The sequence below is a fragment of the Notolabrus celidotus genome, chromosome 15 (assembly GCF_009762535.1).
Source record: "Notolabrus celidotus isolate fNotCel1 chromosome 15, fNotCel1.pri, whole genome shotgun sequence".
NCBI lineage: Eukaryota > Metazoa > Chordata > Actinopteri > Labriformes > Labridae > Notolabrus > Notolabrus celidotus.
The window spans coordinates 19,322,963-19,347,459 of NC_048286.1; the positions used below are offsets into that span (position 1 = coordinate 19,322,963).

At 40.1% G+C, this 24,497-nt stretch overlaps 2 protein-coding genes across 2 annotated transcripts in view; one reads left to right on the plus strand and one right to left on the minus strand.

The window, feature by feature from the left end:
- The window catches only part of yeats2 (YEATS domain containing 2), a 32,732-nt gene extending 26,906 nt beyond the window's left edge, over positions 1-5,826 (plus strand). The window contains exons 26-30 of the mRNA XM_034702514.1: positions 193-397; positions 870-1,105; positions 1,241-1,315; positions 1,524-1,597; positions 4,496-5,826. Coding sequence (XP_034558405.1) covers positions 193-397; positions 870-1,105; positions 1,241-1,315; positions 1,524-1,597; positions 4,496-4,604 — 699 coding nt within the window. The 3' untranslated portion in view covers positions 4,605-5,826. The remainder of the gene's footprint in view (positions 1-192; positions 398-869; positions 1,106-1,240; positions 1,316-1,523; positions 1,598-4,495) is intronic.
- A 3,375-nt stretch (positions 5,827-9,201) lies between these two features.
- Positions 9,202-21,046, minus strand: map6d1 (MAP6 domain containing 1). Its single transcript, XM_034702515.1, has 3 exons — positions 20,175-21,046; positions 19,248-19,581; positions 9,202-9,854 (listed from the first exon to the last, which is right to left on the minus strand). Exons 1-3 carry the CDS (start codon positions 20,696-20,698, stop codon positions 9,777-9,779), a joined length of 936 nt encoding a protein of 311 aa, XP_034558406.1. The 5' UTR covers positions 20,699-21,046; the 3' UTR covers positions 9,202-9,776.
- Between the last annotated feature and the right edge of the window lie 3,451 nt (positions 21,047-24,497).

Genomic DNA, 24,497 nt, shown 5'->3' on the forward strand with positions numbered 1-24,497 from the left:
GAACTTCAAAGCACATCAAAAATACAGTACAGGGCAGGCTGTGAAGTAGCCGCAACTGGACCGGAGTGACTGTGTGTGCCCAGATTTATGCACTTTGAGGCTCTGCAGTTATGAAATGTTAATTTCTGTGCATAAAGTATCAATCCACAGCTTTAAAGTTTCATGTAAAAACACCAGCATGTGTCTGTGTAGCTTCAGCGTGCGGTGGCTGTAAAGCGGGTCGTCCAGGATGTGTTGGACCGCTCGCCCCGCCTGCAGGCCCTCACCCCTCCAAAGACCAGAGAGGTGGTTCAGTGGTGCCGACAGAGAGGCTACACCCCGCCTGACCTCGAGCCCCAACGCAGGACTGATGACGAGTCAATCGAGGACATTCTAACGCAGATAGACAACGAGCCTGGTGAGTTTTAGAGTTGATGTGATATTTTATTGCAAATGCTTTTGCTTGTTTTTGCACCTTCACGGTCTTCTCATTTTTGTTTGGATCAATATTATCTCTTCAGTGTTGCATGTGTGGGTGTAGCGCCTCTGTAGCTACCAGTTTGTCCAGTAATGGTTTAATACAGTCCAGTGGTGTGTGAGGGAGACCAGTGTGCAGCCTTAGTGTTTGTGATGCAGGGACTCATTAATTCCGTCTTTTGTCTGTAAAGGGTGAGAGACGAGGCTTCTTATCTCAGTGAGTCACACGCTAGCCTGAGTCAGACAAAGTGATAATAAGTGTCTCTGTTCCACTCATCCCTCCTTCTTGCACAAATAATCCTGATTCCCACACAGCCACACATGAAGCTGCAGAAAAAAAGTCCTGATTCAGGCTCTGTTTCTGCTTCACTAGCATCCTACTGCTTAATGTATATCTAACTCTTCTTCTGCAGAGTGCCCGACCACCCTGAGCAGCTGCGAGGAGCTGGTGCTGAGACTGGAGCAGATGCAAGCTCTGCTGAAGACCGAACCAGAGGAGACAGACGACGAGATAGTCGACATTGTCACTGTGACTCCTCCCTGCCAGAAACTGAAGGTCAAAGAGGAGGAGCAGGAGGCCGATGCGGAGCCCAAGTTCTTCCTGGGACCCTGCATGTCGGCCCAGTTTGTCAGTGAAACAGCTCAGCAGGTCAGGAACCTCCCTGGAGTTTAAGGAACTGAACTTTTAACAAAAAAACAACTTTATTTCCCATTTATATTTTTATCTAATGATTCCTCTCTCTCTCTCTCTGTGTCTGTCTCTCACTCTCTCTCTCTCTCTCAGATCGGTGTGACCTTCCAGCCGGTCGAGGTTGAGAAGAACGTGTTTGCTCCTGTAGTGGAAGCCATGATTCTGAAGGTCGGTCACTTAACTAGCCAGAGCAGAGGATCTCATTATTACCTCAACATACCCTTGAACACAATGATAAATACACTGTATATATATGAAATATACACCTGCACAGTTTGGTGTGTTTCACCTTGTACAGTTCAGAGAGTGGGCTTTATTTGTGACTAATGGTGTGTGTGTGTGTCTGTGTGTGTGTGTGCGTGCATGTGTGCTGCAGGCTACTGAACAGTTTGCCAGTGACGTCCTGAGAGAAGCTCTAGCTGGGGCCTACGCCAAATCCCCTCAGAACAGGTCAGCCTCTGTTTTTTTTTTTTTGCCCTCTCTAACGTGCAGCCTGCTTAGTGCTCTCCTTTTTTTTTTTTTACTTTCATCACATTCATCATATCTGGGTCGAGTCCAAACTAACAGACTGCTGCTGAGGTTATTTGAAACTTGTCCACAACAACAAACAGCACTTTGAACAAACAGAATTACAGAAACAATATTCAGAATGTATAAACAGAGGTAAGTCTTTAAATCAAAGCAATGATTAGTACTATTACTCTGGGTGACATCATTAATGTGATGGAGACATGGCCACTATAGTATGAGTCAGTCCCACATAAACAGTCCTGCTGCTGTAAACACACATTAGATTGCTTTAATAACATGAATCCACAGCTGAAAATGGAAACCAAACAAACTTGTCATATTTTTAACCCTCCTGTTATGTTGCAGGTCAATTTGACCCTTTTAAAAGTTTATCTTAGGCAATATTTGCCTTCCAAACCAGCTAAATGCAGCATAAAAATCTGGGCAGCATGTGACAGAAGAGTAGTCGTGTTAATTTATCAACATCACTTCATTTGATAAAAAAAAATAAAATTAAATAAACAAAATTTTGTCATGTGAAACTATTGTATTTATATTTAGGGCTTTCCAATGTACATTAAAAAAATTTTAACATGAATTTTAATGTAAAACGAGTGAGTTATCCTCATTGAACCATGATCTGTGAGAATTAAAGAACACCAATGGAGTAAATCTTGATTTAAATGGTTAGTGATGGAGTTAGAAATAGATTTTAAAAAAGGTGTATTGGGATTTTTTGGGATTCTAACACTTGGATAATTGAATATGCCCCGGGGCAAATTGACCCAGGAACATTATTGCTGTTCAGGAGAAACAAACATAACAGGAGGGTTAAGGAGCTATTTGCAGTATGAGGTGTTTTTTTTAAAGAGGGAACAAAGGGCTTTGGACTGAGTTTGGACACAAAGAATGACTCACTGGTGTTTTTGTGGGATTTATTGAAGCCTTGTCCTTTTAAAATGTTGTCAAGGCAATTAGGCAGTAGTAAAGAAAAGAAAAAAACACCTACCAACAAAGTGAACTGCTGAGCATTTTCCAAACACAGCTGAGTGTTTCTGCTCTGTAATAAATCAGCAAATCCTCCCACTGCCTGCCTGCTGTGGATCCAGTACTTAAATAATTGCATGTAGAAACCAAGGAGGGTGTTTTGGTCTGTTTGTTTTTCTTTTCTTGAGTCACTCGTTACCAGAGGTGTCAAAAGTATTCACATTCATCACTCAAGTAGAAGTATAAATTCTAGGGTTTAAAAAGACTTCTGTAGAAGTTGAAGTATCAACTCAAGCTTTTTACTCAAGTAAAAGTATAAAAGTTCTGGTTTCAAAACTACTTAAAGTATAAAAGTAAAAGTAATGTAAGGGGGAAAAAATGCCATTAAGGACAAAATCTTAGGCTGCGCCACAGGGGCCTATAGTGCACTACACCACCTCCTAAAAAAACATGTTTCTAAAGGCCATATTGGCTACGTTTACACAAGACTTTTAATTCCTCTTTAATTCAGAATGAAATTAAATCCTCTTTAAAAAGATTAAAAATGACCATGTAAACACCTTATTCTGAATGAAAATGAACATTCCGAATTAAACTTAAATCCGAAGTAAGTGGCTGGTTTATTCTATTCTTAAATCCGAATTGAATAATTCCTCGATCATGTATACGTTCATTCCGCTTTAAAGTCGTTCTGCGCATGCTCGTTCCCTTGTCCTGTCGCGATGACGCACTTATTCTGCGCTGTCGGGCACATATCCCAGGATGGCCGCCCGAAGCAAGCGTTGGACTCGAGCCGAGACTATTTACTTAATAGGAGCCTGAGAAGAAATTGATATCATGAAAAGAGTTGGTGGACGGAATCAAAAAAATGTGGACCTTTTTAAAGCTGTAGCGTCGAAGTTAATCCAGGGACTTGTCACTTGTGTGGTCTTTCATGTTGTAACCGAAAATGAAAGAAGCAGGAACTGGGGTCTGTTTTCTTCTGGTAGACGTAAATACGTCATGCCCGCCCCTGTCCAATCAGAACCCTTCCCAACCCCCAGACCTTAAGTGGAATTGAATAAAGACGATTAAACGTGTTTTCCATGTAAACCTCAATTCGGAATTACTATTTCCATGTAAACGCGAAGGAGAATACTTAAATTCCGAATTAAAAAAACATGTAACCGTGACCAATGACTATAATGTTATGTTAATATGTTAATGTATCACGTCTTTACCTCTCATCCAACCACAATCAAATTGTGGGATATCGGGATAGGTTTTTGGTTTTTTTTGAACGATGACAAGCCGAAAAGAAAACAAGCCGAAATGAAATAAGAGTAACGAGGCTATTTTCAAAATGTAAGGAGTAGAAGTAAAAAGTCGGTTGAACAATAATTACTCCAGTAAAGTATAGATACCCAAAATCTCTACTTAAGTAAGGTAAGTATTTGTACTTCGTTACTTGACCCCTCTGCTTGTTACATGCTTTATTTATACACTGGGAGATGTTATTTTCCACACATTTACAGTATTTTGTTTTTTCCATTGACATGATATAGGACAGCAGGGCACTGAAATGATAGAATAGTCCTCATTGTAATGGTCCCTGGTTCAACTCCCAGCCACGACCTGCAGCCTGCACAGCTTCCCCCATTCTCTCCTCCACATGTTTCCTGTGTCTCTTCAGCTGTCCGATCTAATAAAGACTTAAAAAAAACTGAAAAAGTTCAGAACTATTTGAAAAGCAGCTAACGACTCAAAAGTCATTAATATTCAGGAACCAGTTAGTGATGTCCCAGACTGCAATATATTTCTTGAGCAATAAAAGCACTTCAAATCCTCACTTTGCAACTTTGGCATTTGTAGGGCTCCGAGAGAGATCACAGCCACGAACATCCACCAGGCGGTCGGCAGCATCCCCACCTGTGACTTCCTCACCAACACACACATGGGTTACCAGTCTAAAGACCACTGAGGGACATTGGCTGGAGACTTACACACACAGAGATGTGAGGACGGTCTGAACGGCTGCTTGTAACAGAGATACTCCACTGTGGGAAGAGTCACACCTGGGTGTCGCCCGAGGTTGTGCAGCGATAACTAATGTCCTGCATTCGGTAACTCGATCACAGAAGTGCTTCGCTCGTTTCCCCACAGCAGCAGAATATCAAATGTTTGTAATACTCGGGGTATATTGTAACATTTAAGTCCTTGTGTTTGGAGTAGAGCGGCAGTGTGGGGCTTCTGTTATTTGATTTTAAGGAGCTGTGGTGCTCGCACTTTCCACTGAACAACAAGATTATTTCAATAATGAAGTGTTGGACTTACAGGGCTGAATAATGGTATCAGATAGCTGTCATGTTTCCCTGAACGAGGAGGAGCAAGTTTGCCAGCAGAGGTGAAACACAGACGTACAGAAAACAAGACACACTAAGAACATCTTCGTCACTACAGACATCCTTTGTTCCACTTTGGTGACACTTGGCAGAGGTAATTATGTCTCTTAGCGCTGCTGTCTAAGGCTCTTTTGAAAAAAGGAGAGGTGACTGATTCATGTTTTTAAGTTGCAGACAGATTATGTCACCGAGATCTCCATCAAGTCGGAAAATTAGTGTGTGTTAAAGCCTGAGGAATGACTCTTACTGTTATTGTGAGTCCAATACATCACTTTGGATATGTATAGTCTCTCCGTCATGAACTGGGCTTGACGTATTTTTAAAAGTGTTTTTAAGTGTTCTGTTGAACAACTAGTATGTATCAATCATGTAAAATATAACCAATATGAAATGAATGGTGTTTTCAAATCCTGTTTTATTTTTTTATCCGGTATAAAGAACTGTTAACATTGATGCTCTAACACCAGTGAATGTGTGAATGAGTGTGTGTGGATACTTGTGGATGCAGTCATCACAGAAGTTTGTGAATTTGATGCTGTGTGTATGTATGTATGTGTGTGTATGTCTGTCTGAGTGTGTGTGTTTGTCTTTTGTCAGCTGATATAGCGTTGGTAATTCTGTCTAACGTGGAGCTTTACATTTTGTTGATATTTTGGACGATTGAAGAAGTGTTCTGAGTGTCTGTGAAGCCTGTTCATCCACATTAGTTGCATAAGAAACCCAAACATATTTTCATGTTTCAGTGCAAACCAAAAATATCATCAATATTCTTGTAATAAATAAAAAGATGAGTTGAAAGTATTTATTGCTGACATGACTGGTTACTTTCTAATATTTGATTTCTGGGCTGTAACGGTGTGGTTACTTTTTCAGCACACCCAACCAGGTTTGAACAGATGTAATTTTTTCATATCTACTGATGCCACTCAGTAGTTCAACAGTAATGTATGACCATTTCTGTTTGCATTAGATTTTGCCATTTTTCCCTCCTGTGTTTGGTAGCAAGAGAAGGTCTTTGTTTTTGTCATATATTATTGTTTAATTCTTAAGATATGACACATGGCTGCCAGTAGGTTAACGATTTTAAGGTTGCTCAAGTGCTGCAAAAGAAGGTTCATGACCAGATCCAGTGGTGGAGCCAGGGGGTGTCCAGGGGTGGTCATGGCCACCTCTGGAAACTGATTGGCCATCCTGAAATTCTTTAACATGATTGGCTGTTTGCCATGTCAGAGGCATTACTTGTATTATTGAAATCAGCTGTTGTGTTGTGTTTCAACAAGTTGCAGAGACAGTAGTTTCTGTGGATTTGAATATTATTTTTGTTGATTCTTTGACTTTAGAAAATCATCTTCATTTTGAGTCCTTAAAGAGTTCAGTTCAGCAGATTGAAATGTTGACACTGTCGAGTTACATTTTTAATTTTAACATTAGAAATCTACTAAAATGTAACAAATTAAAAAAAAAAATTATAAAAAGAATTTAAAGTAGATGTGATTATTGGAGGTAACCCTCCAAGGTTTGGGGTAAGCCCCTAATGTTTTCCACGCCTGGCCCCCTCTGAACCGTCAGTGCCCCAGTTTGGCCACCCAGGTCAAAACTGTCTGGCTCCGCCACTGGCCAGATCGTGAAAACATGGGTTGACTAACAAATGTAATAACCAGCTTTGTGTGGCTGCTTAGTTGGATTGCTTTTTTTTTTTTTTTGCTCAAAAACCAAAAGAATACCAGGGTTTTTTACCTGCTTCATTGTACACACCTGCAGCCAAATGTAAGCAGAATGGCTGGCCTAGAAGCTAATACCACTGGCAATAAAAGGCAACTGTTTTTGTTTTTGGTTTCTCTAGGCTGAGGATTGGTACAGCCCCTATTCCAAAAAAGGTTTCAACAAAGACAGCTTATCAAAAAAGTGAAGCTTAAAAAACTGAAAAATTGATGGTTATTTTCAATTTGATTCCAGCAACCCATTTTCAAAAAGTTGAGACAGGAACAGCAAAACACTGGAAAAGTTGTGTAATATAAAAAAAAAAAACTCTCTGCAAAGAGAGTCTGGAGAAATCTGTACAGAAGGGACAAGCCAGAAACCAATACTTGGATGGTGGCACTACATTAAAAACAGATATGACTCTGAAGTGGAAGTAAGCGCATGGGCTCAAAATCACCTCCAAAAATCATGTCAGTGAACACAGTTTGTTGCTGCATCCACAAAATGCCATGCAAAGAGGAAACCATATATAAACATGATCAAGAAATGCTGATGACTTCTCTGGGCAGGATCCAGATTGAGATGGACTGAGACAGAGTGGAAAACTGTCCTGTAGTCTGACTAATCAAAATTTGACACTCTTTCTAGAAATCATGAATGGGGCATCCTCTGCTCTAAAGAGAAGATGGACCACCCAGCTTTTTGTCAGTGCAAAGCTCAAAAGCCAGCATCTGTGATGGCATTTGGATGGATGAGTAAGTGACAGCAGGTTTTGAAGGAGCATGTGTTGTCATCCAGACAATGCTTTTTTCAACCAAGACCTTGCCTAAGACCATTAACATTCTGCACAACAGCACAGCTCTGTGGAGGGGGAGTCCAGATGCTAAACTGGTCCCAACTTGTCACCCATCGACAACATTTGGTGCATCATTAAAACATAAAGGAGGACTGTTAAGCAGATGGAATCTTATATGAGGCAAGAGTGGGATAACATTTCACTTCCATCACTCCAGAAGCTGGTCTCCTCAGTTTCCAAACATTTAGAGTATTAAAAGAAGAGGTGATGTAACACAAATGTAAATATGTTCCAGTCCCAACTTTTTGAAAAATGTTGCTGGCATTGAATTTAAAGGAAGCATATATTAAAGTCAGTTAAATTCTTCAGTTACAACATTAATTATGTTGTATTTGCACTATTTTCAGTTGAATATAGGCTTTTTATGATTGTCAAACCATCAATTTTAGTTTTTATTAACATTTTACACAGCATCCCAACTATTTTTGGAAATAGGGTTGTACAAATGAAACAAAAATGAAAGCAAAGTCACCTATAAAGAAAAGTATTCTATTATTTTTTGTTTCTCAGAATTGCTGTTTTGTTTCTCAAATTGTAAGTTGATAAAAATATATGACACTTGGCATAACCTTATCTTTGGTGAAAAAGCAGTAATCGTTTATACCACTCTAATCCTACAAGCCTCCAGTGGTGGACAGTAACAAAGTAAATGTACTTGAGTACAGTACTTCAGTACATTCCTCGAGTATCTGTACTTTACTTGAGTATTATTTTTGGGGATACTTATTACTTTTACTCCACTACATTCAGAAGACAATTATTGTACTTTTTTACTCCACTACATTTCTATCAATGCTCTAGTCTACTTTTGCTTTAAAGTCAGCTCATGAATTTCCTTCTCTTTTCTGAAATCTGATCCCTAAGACAGTACAATGTGTTTGTGTAGTTCTGTTTGTCTCAGTGGTTTAGTCATACCTGTATATCGTGCATCTCCATGGTTGAACATGGAGCAAACACAGAGCAGATTTCACTGAGATCAGGCAGTTCATTTAGAGGTGGTAATGATGGCTATAATTCTCCACCTGAACACCCATGGCCATATCTTCAGGCCGTGTTAGAGGTTTTTGAAATGAAGAATGATACGTATCATTTGAAATGTTCTCCCTGTTTCCCACTCTGCCCAAACATACAAACATTCACTGTTCATCCTGAGAAAGCTTGTTGAGCTACGTAACATTTGTCTTACTCCAGATGAACATTTCAAACTAAGTTGTCTGTGCTTGGAGTAACTTAGTTTCTGTTTTTATTCCATGGTATAGTTTTTAGAGATTTCAAGTACATTTTTCTAAATAAACATGATGTAACAGAATGTACTCCTATGTATTCTTGACTGACATCATGCTTTGTGAAAATACAATGTTTTGAGATTTTTTAAGAAGTGCTTTGAATACTTAAGTATTTTTAAAAGAAAGTACTTCAGTACTTTAACTCAAGTAATAATCTGACTGAACAACTTTCACTTGTATTGGAGTAATATTTGACCTGGAGGATCTATACTTTGACTTAAGTAATGAAGCTGTGTACTGTGTCCACCACTGCAAGCCTCTGATGATAATTTTCCACCAAAGTGTGATACAAAGGAAAAATACGGCTGTGAAGAAGAGTCACGTGACATCTGATAAAAGGGCGAAGAACCTAATCGTCTTTTATTGTGATTTTGCTTACATCTGATATATTTGCTCCTTCTCTTTGACAATAGATTTACAAAATAATAAACCTAACAACACTTTCTCAAAATAGCAAACTAATTGAATACTGATGAAATAAATAACATATTTTTCAAGCAGATTTTCTAGCAACACCAAAGGCCAACATAGTACTATAAGCATTTAACGACCGACCATGTCACTCATAACTGGAGCAGACGGTACAACAAAAGGACAAATCAGCAGGTGCACACACACACACACACACACAAACTCACACATACTAACACACAGAGCAGCCAGTTTTTTGTGCATCTATAGCTGCAGAAACAAACTATTTTGTTACATGCATATTCATTTCCATAGCAAAGGGGCAGGAAGGTACGGGAGGGTTGTCTGTCCATCTGTCTGCACACTGCAGCTCTGCAGGCTCACAACATTACATTCCCTTGCATAGATTCTTGTGTTGTGGAATGGACTGAAATCATTCCCCTGTTGACTCCTTTTTAAAACGGAAACTGATCTAAGTGGAATGGTTGGGAAACTCGTCAGATGTTGAAGACCCTGGATCCACTTTGAAAGACGGCAGAAGGGTTTGGAGGGAGCTTGGTCCTTACCAGATGTTCCTGAGACAAAAGGGAGAGAAAAGGACCGATTCAACAGCAGCTCTTTAGGAGATCACAGAGATAAAACATGAGCAAGAGCAGCTGTGTCTGTGCTCAAGCTGCAGCCATGAAATGAGAGGAGACTAGTCGGGCTGTGCCGTCAAAAAGCATCAGGACTGCTGTCTAAGTGCCAGCAGACAGGGCTGTGTTTCTATTTCCTGCTCAGTGTTGCTTGTTCTGCTGATGGCAGCTCTTCTTCAAACCGGACCAGAATCTATCAGAGGAATAGCTTAGAAATAAATTTGCTGTAACACTGACAAATCATGTACTACTCTGTCCAACAGTCATTGATCCAGATCCATCTGAGAAAACTGTCAAGGCTATTTTTATCTTTATGTAGAGAGAATAAATATAAAAAGATGTAAAAAATATAAAACATTCTCCCCAAAACAGTCAAGAAATGACACATGCCTTTTTTGACAACCTGTACACTCAACTGGAGAAAAGTGTTAAAGGAGAAAATATGTGATAACCACGAACCAATATCTCTACCGCGTGTTTCCTGTTCGTGCAACAGTTGGTTTAAACCAAGCAATCTGATTGGGCAAGAGGCATTCCATAAGTGCAGATACAGAGCAGGACAGCACTGAGACCTTTTTTTTTTACTATGTTTACACCATGCGGCAACCTCTGGTCTAAAAATACGAGTCAAATACAGAAGTGTTAAAAACTGCAGTTCATCAAGGATCCACTTGAGACTGGCTCTGGAAGTACCAGAAACCACATACACACCAATTCAAAAAAGCCGATCTTTACAACAGAAATAAACATGTTTACAGCCTGGTACAAAAGACAAGTGTAGTCTGCTCATTTCTCCATCGGCACACACTGTAGGGGGGGTGAATTTATTGTAACCCAGCAATTTCGAAGATATTGAGATTTTAGTCTTCCAATGAGAGGCACAGCTGACTTGATTGACAGGCGGGAACACTGTAGCTGTTGGCTAGGAGGCCCAAAGCCCGCCTCTTTACGTCACAATCGCTCTACAGCAGCAATATGGCTGCTGTAGAGCGATTGGCCTCAAAACAGCTCTTCAGAAATAGATGGGTGATGTCACGGATACTACGTCCATATTTTATACAGTCTGGTTTACACTTCACCTCAGCTGAGTGTTCTTAATTAACTTTACAGCAGAAGTCTTGACTGATCCAGCTAGTACTTCAGAACCACTTAGACCACAAAAGATTCTGTCAACAGACTCTTATTGCACTGACTGGACACATGCAGATAAACATACAGGAAAATATCATTTAAAATAACTAGACGTGCAGCAGAGGAAGAAGTCGTGGAACTACTTCCAGAAGTACCAAATGAATGATTAAATAAGTACGGGATCATTTATGGTGAACAGGTGGTTATGCAAATTAAAATCCCTACAGGGTGAGCAAGACCCTAAAATAAAGTTTATTACCCAGCTACCAACGTAAGAAATAATCAAAGTGACACTAAACACTGATTTAAAGAAGATTTTATTGTTTGTAAAATGAAAGCACTAAAAAAAAGTAGTCTCTCAGAATCCCAGATTGGTAGCACTTTCATGGTATCCACAAACTCTGAACAGCCTACTTGCAGGACAAATGAACATAAACTGAACATTGCCATTCATGGTGAAGTAATAGATAAGCATTTTGTTTTGGCATTTTTAACTGATGCATAAAACAACCACAGCACCTGGTTGAGCTCTTCTGCCCCATCACTTTCAAAGTCTGTTGATATTTTCTCTCACTCAACCAGTCCTTCGACACGAACAACTCCAAACCCTGTTGAACCTCACCTCGCTGTTTCTGCACTGTTTTCCTCCTCTCTTCTTCTTTCTTTGCTGTTGACCGGTCAGCTATTAACCACACATCTGAAGTTTTACACTCTCCAAATGAAAGTATAATCTATGTTGTAGAATGCTAAAAAACATTTTTGCCAATGTGTCAACAGGCAAACTCTTTTCTGTGGGTTGATTTGATTTGAAATGTGGGATTAGGTTGCGTCTGGTAACTCTTTGCTGCTGAGAAATAAACCACCTTTGTTATGAAGTTTTGACTAATCAAAGACAAGTATTTAATATAGCTGGGTAACAAACAAAACAAAATCAGTGTGCTGTTTTATTACTTTTTTTTCTAAAAATACTTATTTTGTTAAGCTGTTGATTTCACACTGGAGGTCATATGGATGTAGTATCCGTGACGTCACCCATTTGTTTCTGAAGCGCTGTTTTGAAGCCAATCGACGGTGGCAGCCATATTGGAAATGTGAAACTCAACCAGGCAGAGTGTGACGTAAAGAGACGGGGTTTGAGCCTCCTAGCCAACAGCTATGTGTTCCCGTCCGGGAGTCAAGTCAGTCATGTCCTTATTTGGGCAAAAACTTGTAATCTTAATATCTTCTGAACCGTCACGTTAAAAAAAATTCACCCCCTGTACAGTGTGTGCCGATAGAGAGATTAGCTACGTAGAGCCAAGCCGTTTTTTGTACCAGGCTGTAAACATGTTTATTAATGCTGCAAAGATCCTCTTTTTCCCATTCAAGTGTATGTGGTTTCCGGTGTTTCTGCAGCCAGCCTCAAGCGGATTCTCAATGAACTGCAGTTTATAACACTTCATAGTTTGAGACTGGAGGTTGCCGCTTGGTTATACTAGCGCGACCATGACCAAAGCAAAGTAATGCTTACATTTAGAGCAAAATCCTCCTCCATCATGTAATATTGATAAGATAATGTCTGAACACTGAAGTGAAATTGAAGAATGGAATTATTTTCTTTCACTGTGTATTGTTATTGAATGATGTGTTTGGGTGTCTAATAATGAGTTGGTTTACTGAAACTCCAATGCCATCAAAGAGCTTGTCACTTTATTGGAGTGTATAATCTGCACACATATGTATGGCTCGATTTTTCACATGATTCACCTGATGAAGTGGTTTAGGAGCTGTGAGTATTTGCTACACCCTTTTCTGTCTTTGCTGTTGTTTTGTTATCCCAGCACCTATATGAAGAGTGTTTAACTCTCCCAATTCAATAATATTTCAGCTCTCGTGCGTAAATGTGGAGCATGGCAGCATTCATCGGATAATCAGAGCATAAGTCTGCACAGAGATTGACGCTTTGCTGTCCCAGCAGCACTTTGGATGTGACTATACAGCGCTGTGGGTGGCAGGGAAGGCAGAACACGTTGTTCCGAAAGTCAGATTGGTGTGAGTGCATTCGCCTACTCCCCCCCTCCCACACACACACAGACACACTTTCAAGCTTTTGTGCTCTGTGCAGCAGCCAGGTCTGCCTCTCTCCTAAATTAAATTGGTGCCAAAAAGGACTGCAACCCGGTGCAACATCACATCACACTTGAACAGATAATCCATCAACCCCTCCCCCTCTTCACCCTCTCGTTTTCTATCACCCGCCCTATCTCATTCCTCTCTCCTCATCTTTTTTACCCAATCTTTGTCTCTTTTCCCTCAACCTTCTTTGCTCATAATACAATTCTCTACTCTCCTCCCTGCCTGAGTCCTGCCAACTTGGCACAGGCTTCTTTCTCTGTAGTCTCGGGCAGCGTGGGAAAAGGGAAGAGGTCCAAGTGAAAGAATGGGGGAGCAAATTGGGAGAAAGTCGGGTTTAGAGAATGTAAAAAAAGAGGGAACAATAACAAAAATGGGAGACAGAGAAAAAGAGGAACAATGGGATTAGTAAGTGACAGCAGGGGCGAATTTAGAAACTTTTGAGTAGGGAGAATTTTAAAGAAGGGTTTATACTTGAAAACAAGTCAATGTGAAATCATTACAATAATTATTATACTCCAGTTGCATAAAGAATGAAGTTAATGAGACGGTAGCCTCTCTTTCTGTCTATATGGTCTTTTTTTGAGCACATTTGAGTCATTGTAACATCATTTGTGTGTCTTTGTTGTCATTATGTCGCTTTTAGCTTTGTGTCTCTTTGTAGTCCCTTCTCAAATCTTTGTTCTCGCTCTACATCTCTCATCTCTTGGTAGTGATTTTACATGTGTGGTTAATTCGCATAGATTAGACATCACTTTGAATCTTTGTAGTTTCTTTGCATCGTTTTATAGTCGTGTTGTATTGTTGTATTTTCTGTTAAATTGCTAGTCATTTTGCATGATTTGGGGGTAAAATAACATCTGCTTGGAGTTGCTTGCATCTCTGTAGTTTCTTTCAACTCTTTGAAGTCCATTTCTGGAAATGAAAACAGTCATTTGGCATCTCTTTGTTGTTGTTTTGCGTCTCTTTGTAGTCGAATTGCATCTCTTATGATCAATTTAGCTTTCTTTATAATCATTTTGTGTCTATTTGTAGCACCTATTCATCTGTTTGATGCTACTTTGTATCTCTTTACAGTAGGGATGTTTGATATTGGCTTTTCTGTTGATATCCGATATTCCGATATTGTCCAACTCTTAATTTCCGATACCGACATAACATATCTACTATTGTGGAATTAACACATTATGCCTAATTGTATTGTTTTGCCCCACTGGATGCATACATAAATGCAACATGGCTTTCCAAATGTACACACTGTTTGTGCAAAATAAGAGAACTTCAACTTAAGTTATGGAAAAAAGAAGAAACATTTTGCCTCAACCAACACTACAGACAATATCAAAACAAGGAAGATGCATATCTTCAGTCCAGAGTAGTGAACAAACATAGTCCTCTTTTATTCCAAGTTCAATGAATGAGGAAAGGGGGCATAACTTGGCAAATAATACAATCATTAAATTATAAACTGGGCTCCATCGCCCTGCTCTCTCAAAATAGTGCAAATAAAATCAAGATTCAAGATTGGAGATCAAATTTGATGTATTAAAGGAAGACGCCTTGTTTCCTCCTCACATAACCAACGCTTTGCAGTCAACGCAAATTGCAAATTTACGATTCGTAGGTGACACTTAATAGTTCCAAACCACGGACATCTCATGCACCGGGCGAGCAAGCTTGTTAGCCACTGTTAGCAACCCACGAGTCTAGCGTGTTGTTGTTGTTGTTAAACGTCCCATGCTGCGTTCATGCAGGCTCGGAATTGCTATTGGAATCGGAGGGCTGATAATATCGCCCATCCCTACTTTACAGTAATTTGACAGCTAGGACATTGTGCATTCCTCAGTGATTGTTTTGCATCTTTTAGCAGTTACTTTGCATCTCTGAGTTGTATTTTAGGTCCTTTAAGTAACCATTTTATACCTCTTTGTAACCTTTTTGTGTCTTTACAGTCATTTTTCTGCAATCAAAGTAATATAGCTTCTCTTTATAGCCATTCTTGCACCTCTTCACAGGCATCATATTTAGATTGAATCTGTCTCTCCGAGGATGTTCTTATATTGCATTTTCTTTGTAGCATTTTTGTGTCCATCTGTTGTCTGGACTTTTAGCAGGTGCCTTGCATCTCCCTGGTTGCTTTGCAGCTTTTTGTAAATGTTTAATATCTCTCTGTGTTGTCTTTCTGTTTACCTATGAATATTTACATCTCTTTGTGGTCATTGTGTGTGTCTTTGTAGTTATTCTGTGTCCCTTTGCGGCCTATTTTAAAACTCCTTCCTGGTTGTTAACCCTCCTGTTTTGTTCGTTTCTCTGGAACAGTAATAATGTTCCTGGGTCAATTTGACCCGGGGCATATCCAATTATCCAAAAGTGTCAGAATCCAAAAAACTCCTGATACACTTTTTTTAAATCTAATTTTTTACTCTATTACTAACCATTTAAATCATGATTTGGTCCATTGGTGTTCTTTAATTCTCACAGATCATGGTTCAATGAGGATAACTCACTCGTTTTCATTAAAATGAATGTTAAAACGTTTTAAATGTTCATTGGTAAGCCCTAAATATAAATACAATAGTTTTACATGACATTGTTTTTTGTTCATTTTTATTTTTATTTTATATATACATATATATATGAAGTGATGTTGATAAATTAACAGGACACCTCTTCTGTCACATGCTGCCCAGATTTTTATGTTGCATTTAGCTGGTTTGGAAGACATATATTTCCTAGAATAGACATTAAAAAGGGTCAATTTGACCTGCAACATAACAGGAGGGTTAAGCATCCATATGTGTTGTTTTTTCGTGGTAGATATGTTTTGTCTCTTTATTTTGGCTTTCCCGGCATTGAGGTATTTTAACAGTCACTTTATCAACTCTATCAAACTACATCACCTTCTAGCTTTGGTAATCGGGGCAGTGGGGCACCTTCAGGCACCGCCCCTGGGTAAATAGAGAAGCGATAATAGGGTTCGAAAGGGAAGGGAATTTTAAGGTTGATCCGTCCCTGCAGCTTTTCTATCCTTTTCAAAGAGTTTAAATCTATTGTGAGCAGCATCTCCATCCCCACTCCAATACACATACACAGGCCCTGTTATACATTGTGTGCAGAAGTTAAGCAGGGTTGCCTGTGAGCTCCGACAGCACAATCCCAAATCTCAAAGGGGGCTGCTGCCTCTAAGCTGACTATAAAAACAACCAAGAATTTGCCATAACACGAGTTTCCTTCTGAGGTTTCTTCTCTGCATGTTTAATGTATTCCCCATTCAGCTGTTTTTTGTCTCACTCATCCCTGAGACGCACTCTGGATTATATCCTCACAAATCTGTTTGCCTCGCGTGGGTTTCAGGTTTTAACAGTAGTTCATTCTCTCATCTGACAGCTCGCAAAATAACCTCTCGCCGGGATGTTTTAGATGAGGTTTGTGGAGTTGAATGAGTTCAAGAACACACAGCTCTCTCAGCGTGCTCTAATCGGTCAATTGTCTGCTGCGTGTCATACAATTAGAGACATCTCTTATCTGCTGAGATGGATTTTATCTCCTATAGGTGGGGGGGCACACAATTTGTAGATTGATTTGAGTAATAATGAGAATTTCATGGCTGCTCGACTCCTTTATCATCAGCAGCAGATTTTAAATTTCAGCAGCTTATTTGGGACTTAAGCGTTAAATCTTTTAATGAATAGATAGAAACGCTTCGCACTAAATGAGGATGCATCATCATCTGTACAGTTTATGGAATTGCAGCACAAACCGAGAATGCCCTCTGAGGCAAATACCAGCAGAGTGCCGTGACCCTCCCAATGTAATGCATGCAGGAAGAGTGGGATGTGTGATACTCGGTCAGACACCTCTGCAGGGGGCTGGTGAGTCAGTAATGAGTTGGCAGTGAGTGGGAGGACAGTGACCGAGGTGGATTATCTAAGATAGACTTGATTTGCTGCCAGGTTGGTGTGTGTCGCACCAACAGATTGTGGTATAGCTGAAAAAACCTGCACCGTGAAAATGAAGTGTGCAGTATGGACAGCATACTGCCAACATCACATCCCTTCTTAATGTGCCGTGAACTCTCGCTCCAACTAGGCCAGAGGTATTAATAGAGTGTCCCACCGTTGACATCCCTGAGTTTGACCTCCATCACAGTCACACGGGAAGCTGAGGGACAGAATGCCCTCATGGAGCAGCCATTAAACCGAAATTTATGCAAATAACCAGAGGGTTATTTTTCTTTGTGGGTTGTGGGACTGAGGGCACAATGTAATGACAAAGTTTTTTTTTTTATAAATGCTGAGGTTACAAGTCTAGGTCTGTTTGCCCTTGAAAAACTTAATCAAAAGATCTAAAGTTTTATTTTGGTTTGAAAAGATTCATAAAATAAGTTACATCAGAATGAAATGAGAGGCAAAATGCTGGAACCCAAAATGAAAGGGACATAATGAGCCTTTTATTAATTTAATAGCTGTAAAGTGATGAAACTGGAATGTAATGCATCAGAAGAAGGGAGTAATCATCCATTACATTTTCACTACACTTTCCCAAGGTTCCCTAAACCTCCAAATACAGCGGATCTCCGCATCAATGACTGCTACATTTCTAACCTTTCCAGAACACTGAAAGCAGCGTTCAAACAGACAAACCAGCCAGCCTTGGCCCCGCTCAGCCCGGCTCGGCCCATCTCTCCACTGGCAGATGGCACAGAGGAGTGTGGGCGGGGAAGAGGGACAGCACTAAACCTTTGGAGATTCCCAAAAAACGGTCTCTCTTTCTGTCACGCAATGTCTGACCTGAGCCGTAGCAACCACAGAAGGGACGAGGGCAGCAGGGGGGGTGTGCTCGTCCCCTAACTCAGACTTTATCCCACATTAATCTGGAACAACCTGACTGAAGTAAATCCTGTCACCTTGTTGCCAAGAGCGCAGTTTCAATCACTCCATGCAGCTGGTTCTTTGTGTTCACGTCTGTCTCATTTAAAATCTGGGACAAAAAACAGAGCTGTGAATATTCATATAGGTGATTCCTCTTCTGTTATCAACTTGCCCCTGGCTTTTTAAGGAAACTCTTGTTTTCTACCTTTGATATTAAAATTAATTACTAGCTTAGTCGTATTCTCTGTACACAATATGTGCTGGGTTTTTTTGTATTACTGTTAGATTTTTATTTTTGTGGCAGACGAAAACTTGTATCCTGAAAAAATTGGGACTTGAAGGATCAACTACAAGTCTAAATCACATTAAAGGAAGTTTTCTGTAAGATGTTGAGAACTCTTTTAAGTTGAAAAGATCCTTGCAATTTGTCTCTCTTCTGTGTTGTGCATATAAAGTATCAGAAGTTTAAAATAGAGTGTCAGCTTTATTCCAACTAAGATGTTCATCAGACAGTAGGGCCCTACTCATTGATGTTTGCCTGTGAGAATGCCAAAAAAAACAACAGATAATTATTTTAATGCACACATATTTTAAGAGAAATTATTTTGTTAATAGAAGTGATTGATGCTAACCCAAAAACAGAACATAACACCTTAAATAAAAGAAGTTATAAGTATGTATGGATAAAATGGTGTGTAACACTTCCTGTTTAGAATGCAAGGTATATTTGAAATAATTCCTTCCAATGGTATTATTGATAAAACTGACTGTAATGATTAAGCAATCAATCACTTCAGTACAGCTATGATCCTTGGTTATAACAGATATACATATAGCTGTCTACAGGTTTGTTTTATGCTCAAATTTTGACCATGTATGAAAGAGTTACCAGTTTCCCTTTTTTGTTCTCATCAAGCCGTCTGTATTCAGGTCAGAGTGATGAGTGTAGCACCAGCACGGTGTTATCTAACACAGCACACAGCCTGTTTTTAAACAGCTGGGTCACTTTGAGCTGCATAGGGACACAATGCTGTATCACTTGTCTGAGACGCCCTAACAGCAGCAAGCCCTAAGGGAAGATGAGTGAAGATGAGTTTAAGGAGGCGAGAGCTGAAATGTAAACCTGTAGCTCTTCTAATGAACTCACTGAACCAACAGCGTCTTGGTAACGGCAAAAACATGCCTCCTCCGGGAGAAAACGGTACTTTCTGTTGCTTACCTCTCCTCTGCTCATCACGCTGAGCTCGCTCCTCTCAGGTAGGATGCTCTGCTGGAGACTGGAGGGGGGCGGTGAGCTGCCGGCGTGCAGGGCAGCAGGAATGGGTGGGGGGACAGCAGCAGGTTGTATATTTGTGCTAGCAGATGGGATGATGTGCTCCCCCTGATGCAGACCAGTGATGGACCTGCTGTGCACATCCCCGCTGTAGGCAGCCTGGTAGCTGGTCTCACGTGGGACCTCTGTGGCCTCTGTGCCAGGGCTGGAGTATTGAGCTGGAGGGTTTTTCCTTGCACTTTTGGCTGGTTTCGCCCCCGTCCATGGCCTGTACTCCTGCCTAAAAGGAAGAGGGATGCATCATTAGGCTGACAGGCACCATTTAGTGCAGGCTGAAAGGTTGACTCAGGCATGATTTTGAAGCAGTGCCTTCAAGTAGGATTGGTGACCTATGACTTAGTATACCAAGGTTTTAAAGTTGTGACTTAGTAGGGCAACTTTTGTGTGTGTGTATTTTTATCGAAGCACCAGTCACTTATTCTGGTCTTTTAATTCCAGTCAAATAAATTGATCTGAAGACACCTCCCTTTGTCATGGTATTGGATTGGATTGTTCTTGTAACAGAACATTTTAGGTAAAGAGGCCTGTTCTGCTTTTTTTTTTTTTGAAGAGACCAAAAGCTGAAAAGCTTGAAAACCACACTGTTTTGTCCAGATAGTCTATCTCAAATCAAATGCATTAAATAAAAATCAAATATTCATACTCGATCTCACGTGAGCATGAAATGTGAGAGAGAATTATTGATGATCTCTATCTTTAAGGAAGCTTTTTAAGTCGACCCTGGAAGTCAGTGAGCTGTTGCATCTAATAGGTCATCAGTTTCCTAGTTCCCAGGGGTCTCCTGACAGGTCCAGAGAGGGTGACATGTCCTACCTGTAGGAGCTCGTTCTTCTCTCCTCTGTCACCTGCTGCTCCCCCCACCTCTGCCCCCTGCCCCGCTCCTCTCTCTCCGCCGGGTGGTAACTGTTCACCGGGCTGTCCGATACACTGTCCGCCTTGCTGCCCCCGTTACTAATCCACGGGAAGTTCTCCTTCCGTGGAATTGGCCATGGTTTGAAATCCTGCTTGTACTGAGTGACGCTTGGGAAAGGCACCCCGGGTGGGTGGTAGTCCTCCCGGGGCTTGTAACTGGGCTCTCTCCGTGCCCTGAATGATCCCCGGGTCCCCAAGCCATCTGCGGGCGTGAGAGGGGAGCCTGTTGCCCGCGGCTCCGGGGTCGAGTAGTGATTCCCGGGTGCGCGCTCCGAGGCAGAGACCTGTTTGGTGACGGACCGCACCTCCTGATCGGCGATGTCCGAGTAGTTCTGGATGGTGAGCGGGACGGAAAGGTCCGATTTGTCGAACTGGTTCCAGAAGCGAGCCAGGCAGCACACTCTGCTGATGCACGGCCAAGCCATACCCCCCCTACAAACTGTTTGACTAGTGGGGGAGAGAAGAAGAAAAATAAAAGAAAAAGAACAGAAAAAGAAGAAGAAAACGGTAAAGATCAAAGGTTACATTCAGACAGAGTGTCGTCCGTGTGTGGGAGAAAACACAGAGTCCAGGAGGAGTCCATGTCAGCGGCAGAGGAGTGCCAGCAGAGATGAACTGGGTCTGTCGGGGACCGTCATTGAATATTCCTCTCACGTGGTCTCTGATAGTGCCTCCACTATGCAGAGGAATCTGTGGCAAATTATTCTCCGCATCTTCAGCTGGATCCAGGGTGTCCGCATCATCCGATTCTAAATAAACCTTGTTATTTTCTCCTTTAGACCCAGCCCCTTGTGGAAAAAAACACTTCACGTTGGGATGTTTTTTTTGCTTCTCCACTTGCTTACACTGATATCAGGCTATACTTTACTGTTAACAGGTCTGCTGAGGGTTACATAATTGTGATGCAGCACCAAACGTACAGTAGGATGTACAGTCCAACTTAAGGCTCCTCCAACCCTAACTCTTCTGGAGAAGAGTGGGAGAATTATACTTTTTTAATTGCTCATTAACTTTTATTTGGATACTCATGTCCATGTTAAAACATCAGTAAAGGGTTCAGTAACATTTACTGGGAATTCTCAAAATAGACTATGTCGCCCACTTGGTTCTTGATCCAAATGCATCTAAAGGCAGTGAGCTGTTTTCATCACCTTTGTCTTACATACAAAAATTTATAGCAAGACATCATGAGGGAGAGACATTGAAAGCAACAGGTGTAAATGATGAAATGATTGATGGTTGAATCCCTTTGCTGCTTCAGATTCAGGGTCATGTTAACCCTCCTGTTACCCTCAAATTTACTAACATCTTTTATCCTTGGGGTCAATTTGACCCCAGCAATTTAAACCTCCAGAAAACTGATTGTTACCTAGGTTTATGTGTCAGGTACTTTATGTTTCTTTGTTGTCTATCTGAAAAAAATATGTTTCAAGTATAAACACAATTTAAAGCATTTAGAAGGACTTTATTTGTAAAACAGAACATCAACCTGCTGCGAGTTTGTCATGCTCTCTTGGCCCTGCCTTGTTTCTATGTTATCAAACGTATGACACAGGACACATCATTGAATGTCTTTAGAGACATGGTCAAGTCAAGTCAACTTTATTTATATAGCACATTTAAAAACAACCAGTGTTGGCCAAAGTGCTTTACAAGGTAAAAAGTAAAAAGTACATGAAGACAACAATAAACAACACAACATATCAGGATATTACTGTCTTCTTCACGAGGTGAAGGCCAAAGAGAAGAGAGATGCCTTCAACAAATATTTAAAACATTCAACAGTGGCTGGAAATATTATATCTAAATCTAAAGGTTGGCGGTTCAATCCCAGTGTGTCCTTGGTTATAGTGACCTCAATATCATCCAAAACAACCAAAACAAATGTGTGTAAAATGTTGATATTTCTTACGTTATAGAGCTACAGCTAAAACAGCCTGGGGTCAAATTGACTCCAAAGAACACCGATGAGTTTTTGGTTTTTTTGCAGGAAGTTGGAACATATCAACATTTTAATTTTAGGTTTTCCCAGTTGTCCCCATTAAATTTGGAAAAGTCATGAAATATGAAGCCAAGAAAATTGATTTCATTAATTTAGAGACGTTACACATTGAATGGGGTCCAGTTGATCCCAAGGATGATAGGAGGGTTAATGCACATGCTGAGTTATTTGAACACTTGAATCATTTCAATCAAACAGAGCGATTTTGATTGAGAAAAGTCCATGAAAGCATCTTCATATCCCTCTGCCTGTTGCAGCTTAGCTAAAGGTGGGTTCATAGTGATAGGATTTCTCTATACAGACTGGTTCTTAGGACAGACCATGCAGTAGACCATATCAGTTATGTCCCAGGTAAAACAATTTCCCCTTAACTTTGCAGTTGAAAATCTTGTTAACATATAAATCTAGACATACTGCTAAACTGGTGAATCCTCGGCTTATGATTTTATCAAAAGTCAATGGAGTTTAATATGCAAAGAGGGGCATAAAATCTAAGCTAACAGTAATGGTAACGTGTAGTGTTAGCAAGGAAGTGTTGTGCTTTTAACTGTTGTACCCTATTGCCTTAGCAGTACCTTATTTTCTAAGTTTTAACTTGAAATGTAGTGCCAAGCTCTGAGTGGATTTTCATTATACATATTCTCTCACAAGTCTTTCTAGTTGTAATGTAATGAAGAGCAGGGAAATTGTTAGATTTGAGATTTGATATACGAATTGCAACCTGGAATACATTTTGGCTTCCCACACTTAATCTGAGGTCAGATGAAAATAGTAGCTGCATAAATGTGGTTAAATGTTAAAACATATTGATATTACTTGGAGCACAAATTAGTGCAACTTTTTGTAACACAAGAAATAAGGTTTTGACATCAGAGAATGTAGCCTGATATTAAAACACCTCCACCTTGTGGTCAAAGGTCAAGTCCCCCATATTGATTGTTTTTAATGTAGTTCCATGAAACTGTGTTGAATGCCAAGTTTCCTACGCTCTTCTCTTGCCAGGATTTCCATCAAGAAGACAAAGATGTTAAGATACAAAAAATATAACTCCAAAGCTTGACACTGACTAAATCATGTTACCCAACTGGGCCACCAAATCAACCTCAACATTTTGTAGTGTGCCTTTTTAGGGGCAGTGAAATTGGATAAAGGTACACTGAAGCACTCTGGTTCTTCTGAGATAACAGATTTTTTTGTCCATATAGTGGATTGGCTGTAAAACGATATCAGACATTCAAGCTCTTATTTGCTGAATTTATGAAGAGAATTACAGTTCAGTGAGTGTGAAATGGAGACGGATATGCATAAAGTTGACAGAATGGCACTTGATGCACTGAAGGCGTAAGAAACTTCCCTCTGTGAGCGGTTCACAAAGAAGAAGACAAGATTAGCCTCTCACAGTTGAAGCAGCACAACTGTAAAGTACAGAAAAAGCATCTCTTGCCAAGCAAGATAAACGGGAACTTGCAGCATATAAATCATCTAAACTGTGAGTTCAACTTTAAATTCAGGATCTCTCTGCTCTGGCTCAAAACGTGGTACTCTCAGAGATAGATGGACTCAGGTTATGTAGTGATGTAGTCTCTTTGTTTAACTGCAAGCCAAGACTACAGCTACAGACAAATAGTAGAGGCAGAAAATGAAAAAGAATGACTCTTGATAGATAATCTGTTAAGCTTGGCAGCTCTTTATAATCAATGGAAAGAAAATAAAATCCTCTGGATATGACAGTGTGATACTACCATCTGCAGGAGGAAACATGACATTACTCCCCTACACTGAACTTTATTTTAAACATAATGGTTTGTGAAATACAGTTACACATAATGGTGAATTGAGTGATCATGACATATTTGATATACATAGATAATGAATAGGAATGGAAGTATATGATGTGTACTTTTATGATTGCACAGAGCTTCACTTATCGTTTTGTGACCATAGACTGTATAAAATAGTTTGTGACACATCAGATAATTGATTTCCGGTGCACTACTTTATAACCATGTGCAATATTGTAATTTATTCCATAACATATTTTATTATTATATTCATCTACTACATTTGCACTCTGGCTTAGGCTTATTCAACTTATTTCATGTCTTTAAAAGTGCTTCTTTACCTTTCTTTGTACAGACAGTATTTATTTATTTTATTTAGAATTTTTGGATTTGTGTTTCAGTTTATATATTTATTGTCCTTACTGTCTTGTTGTTAAGTAC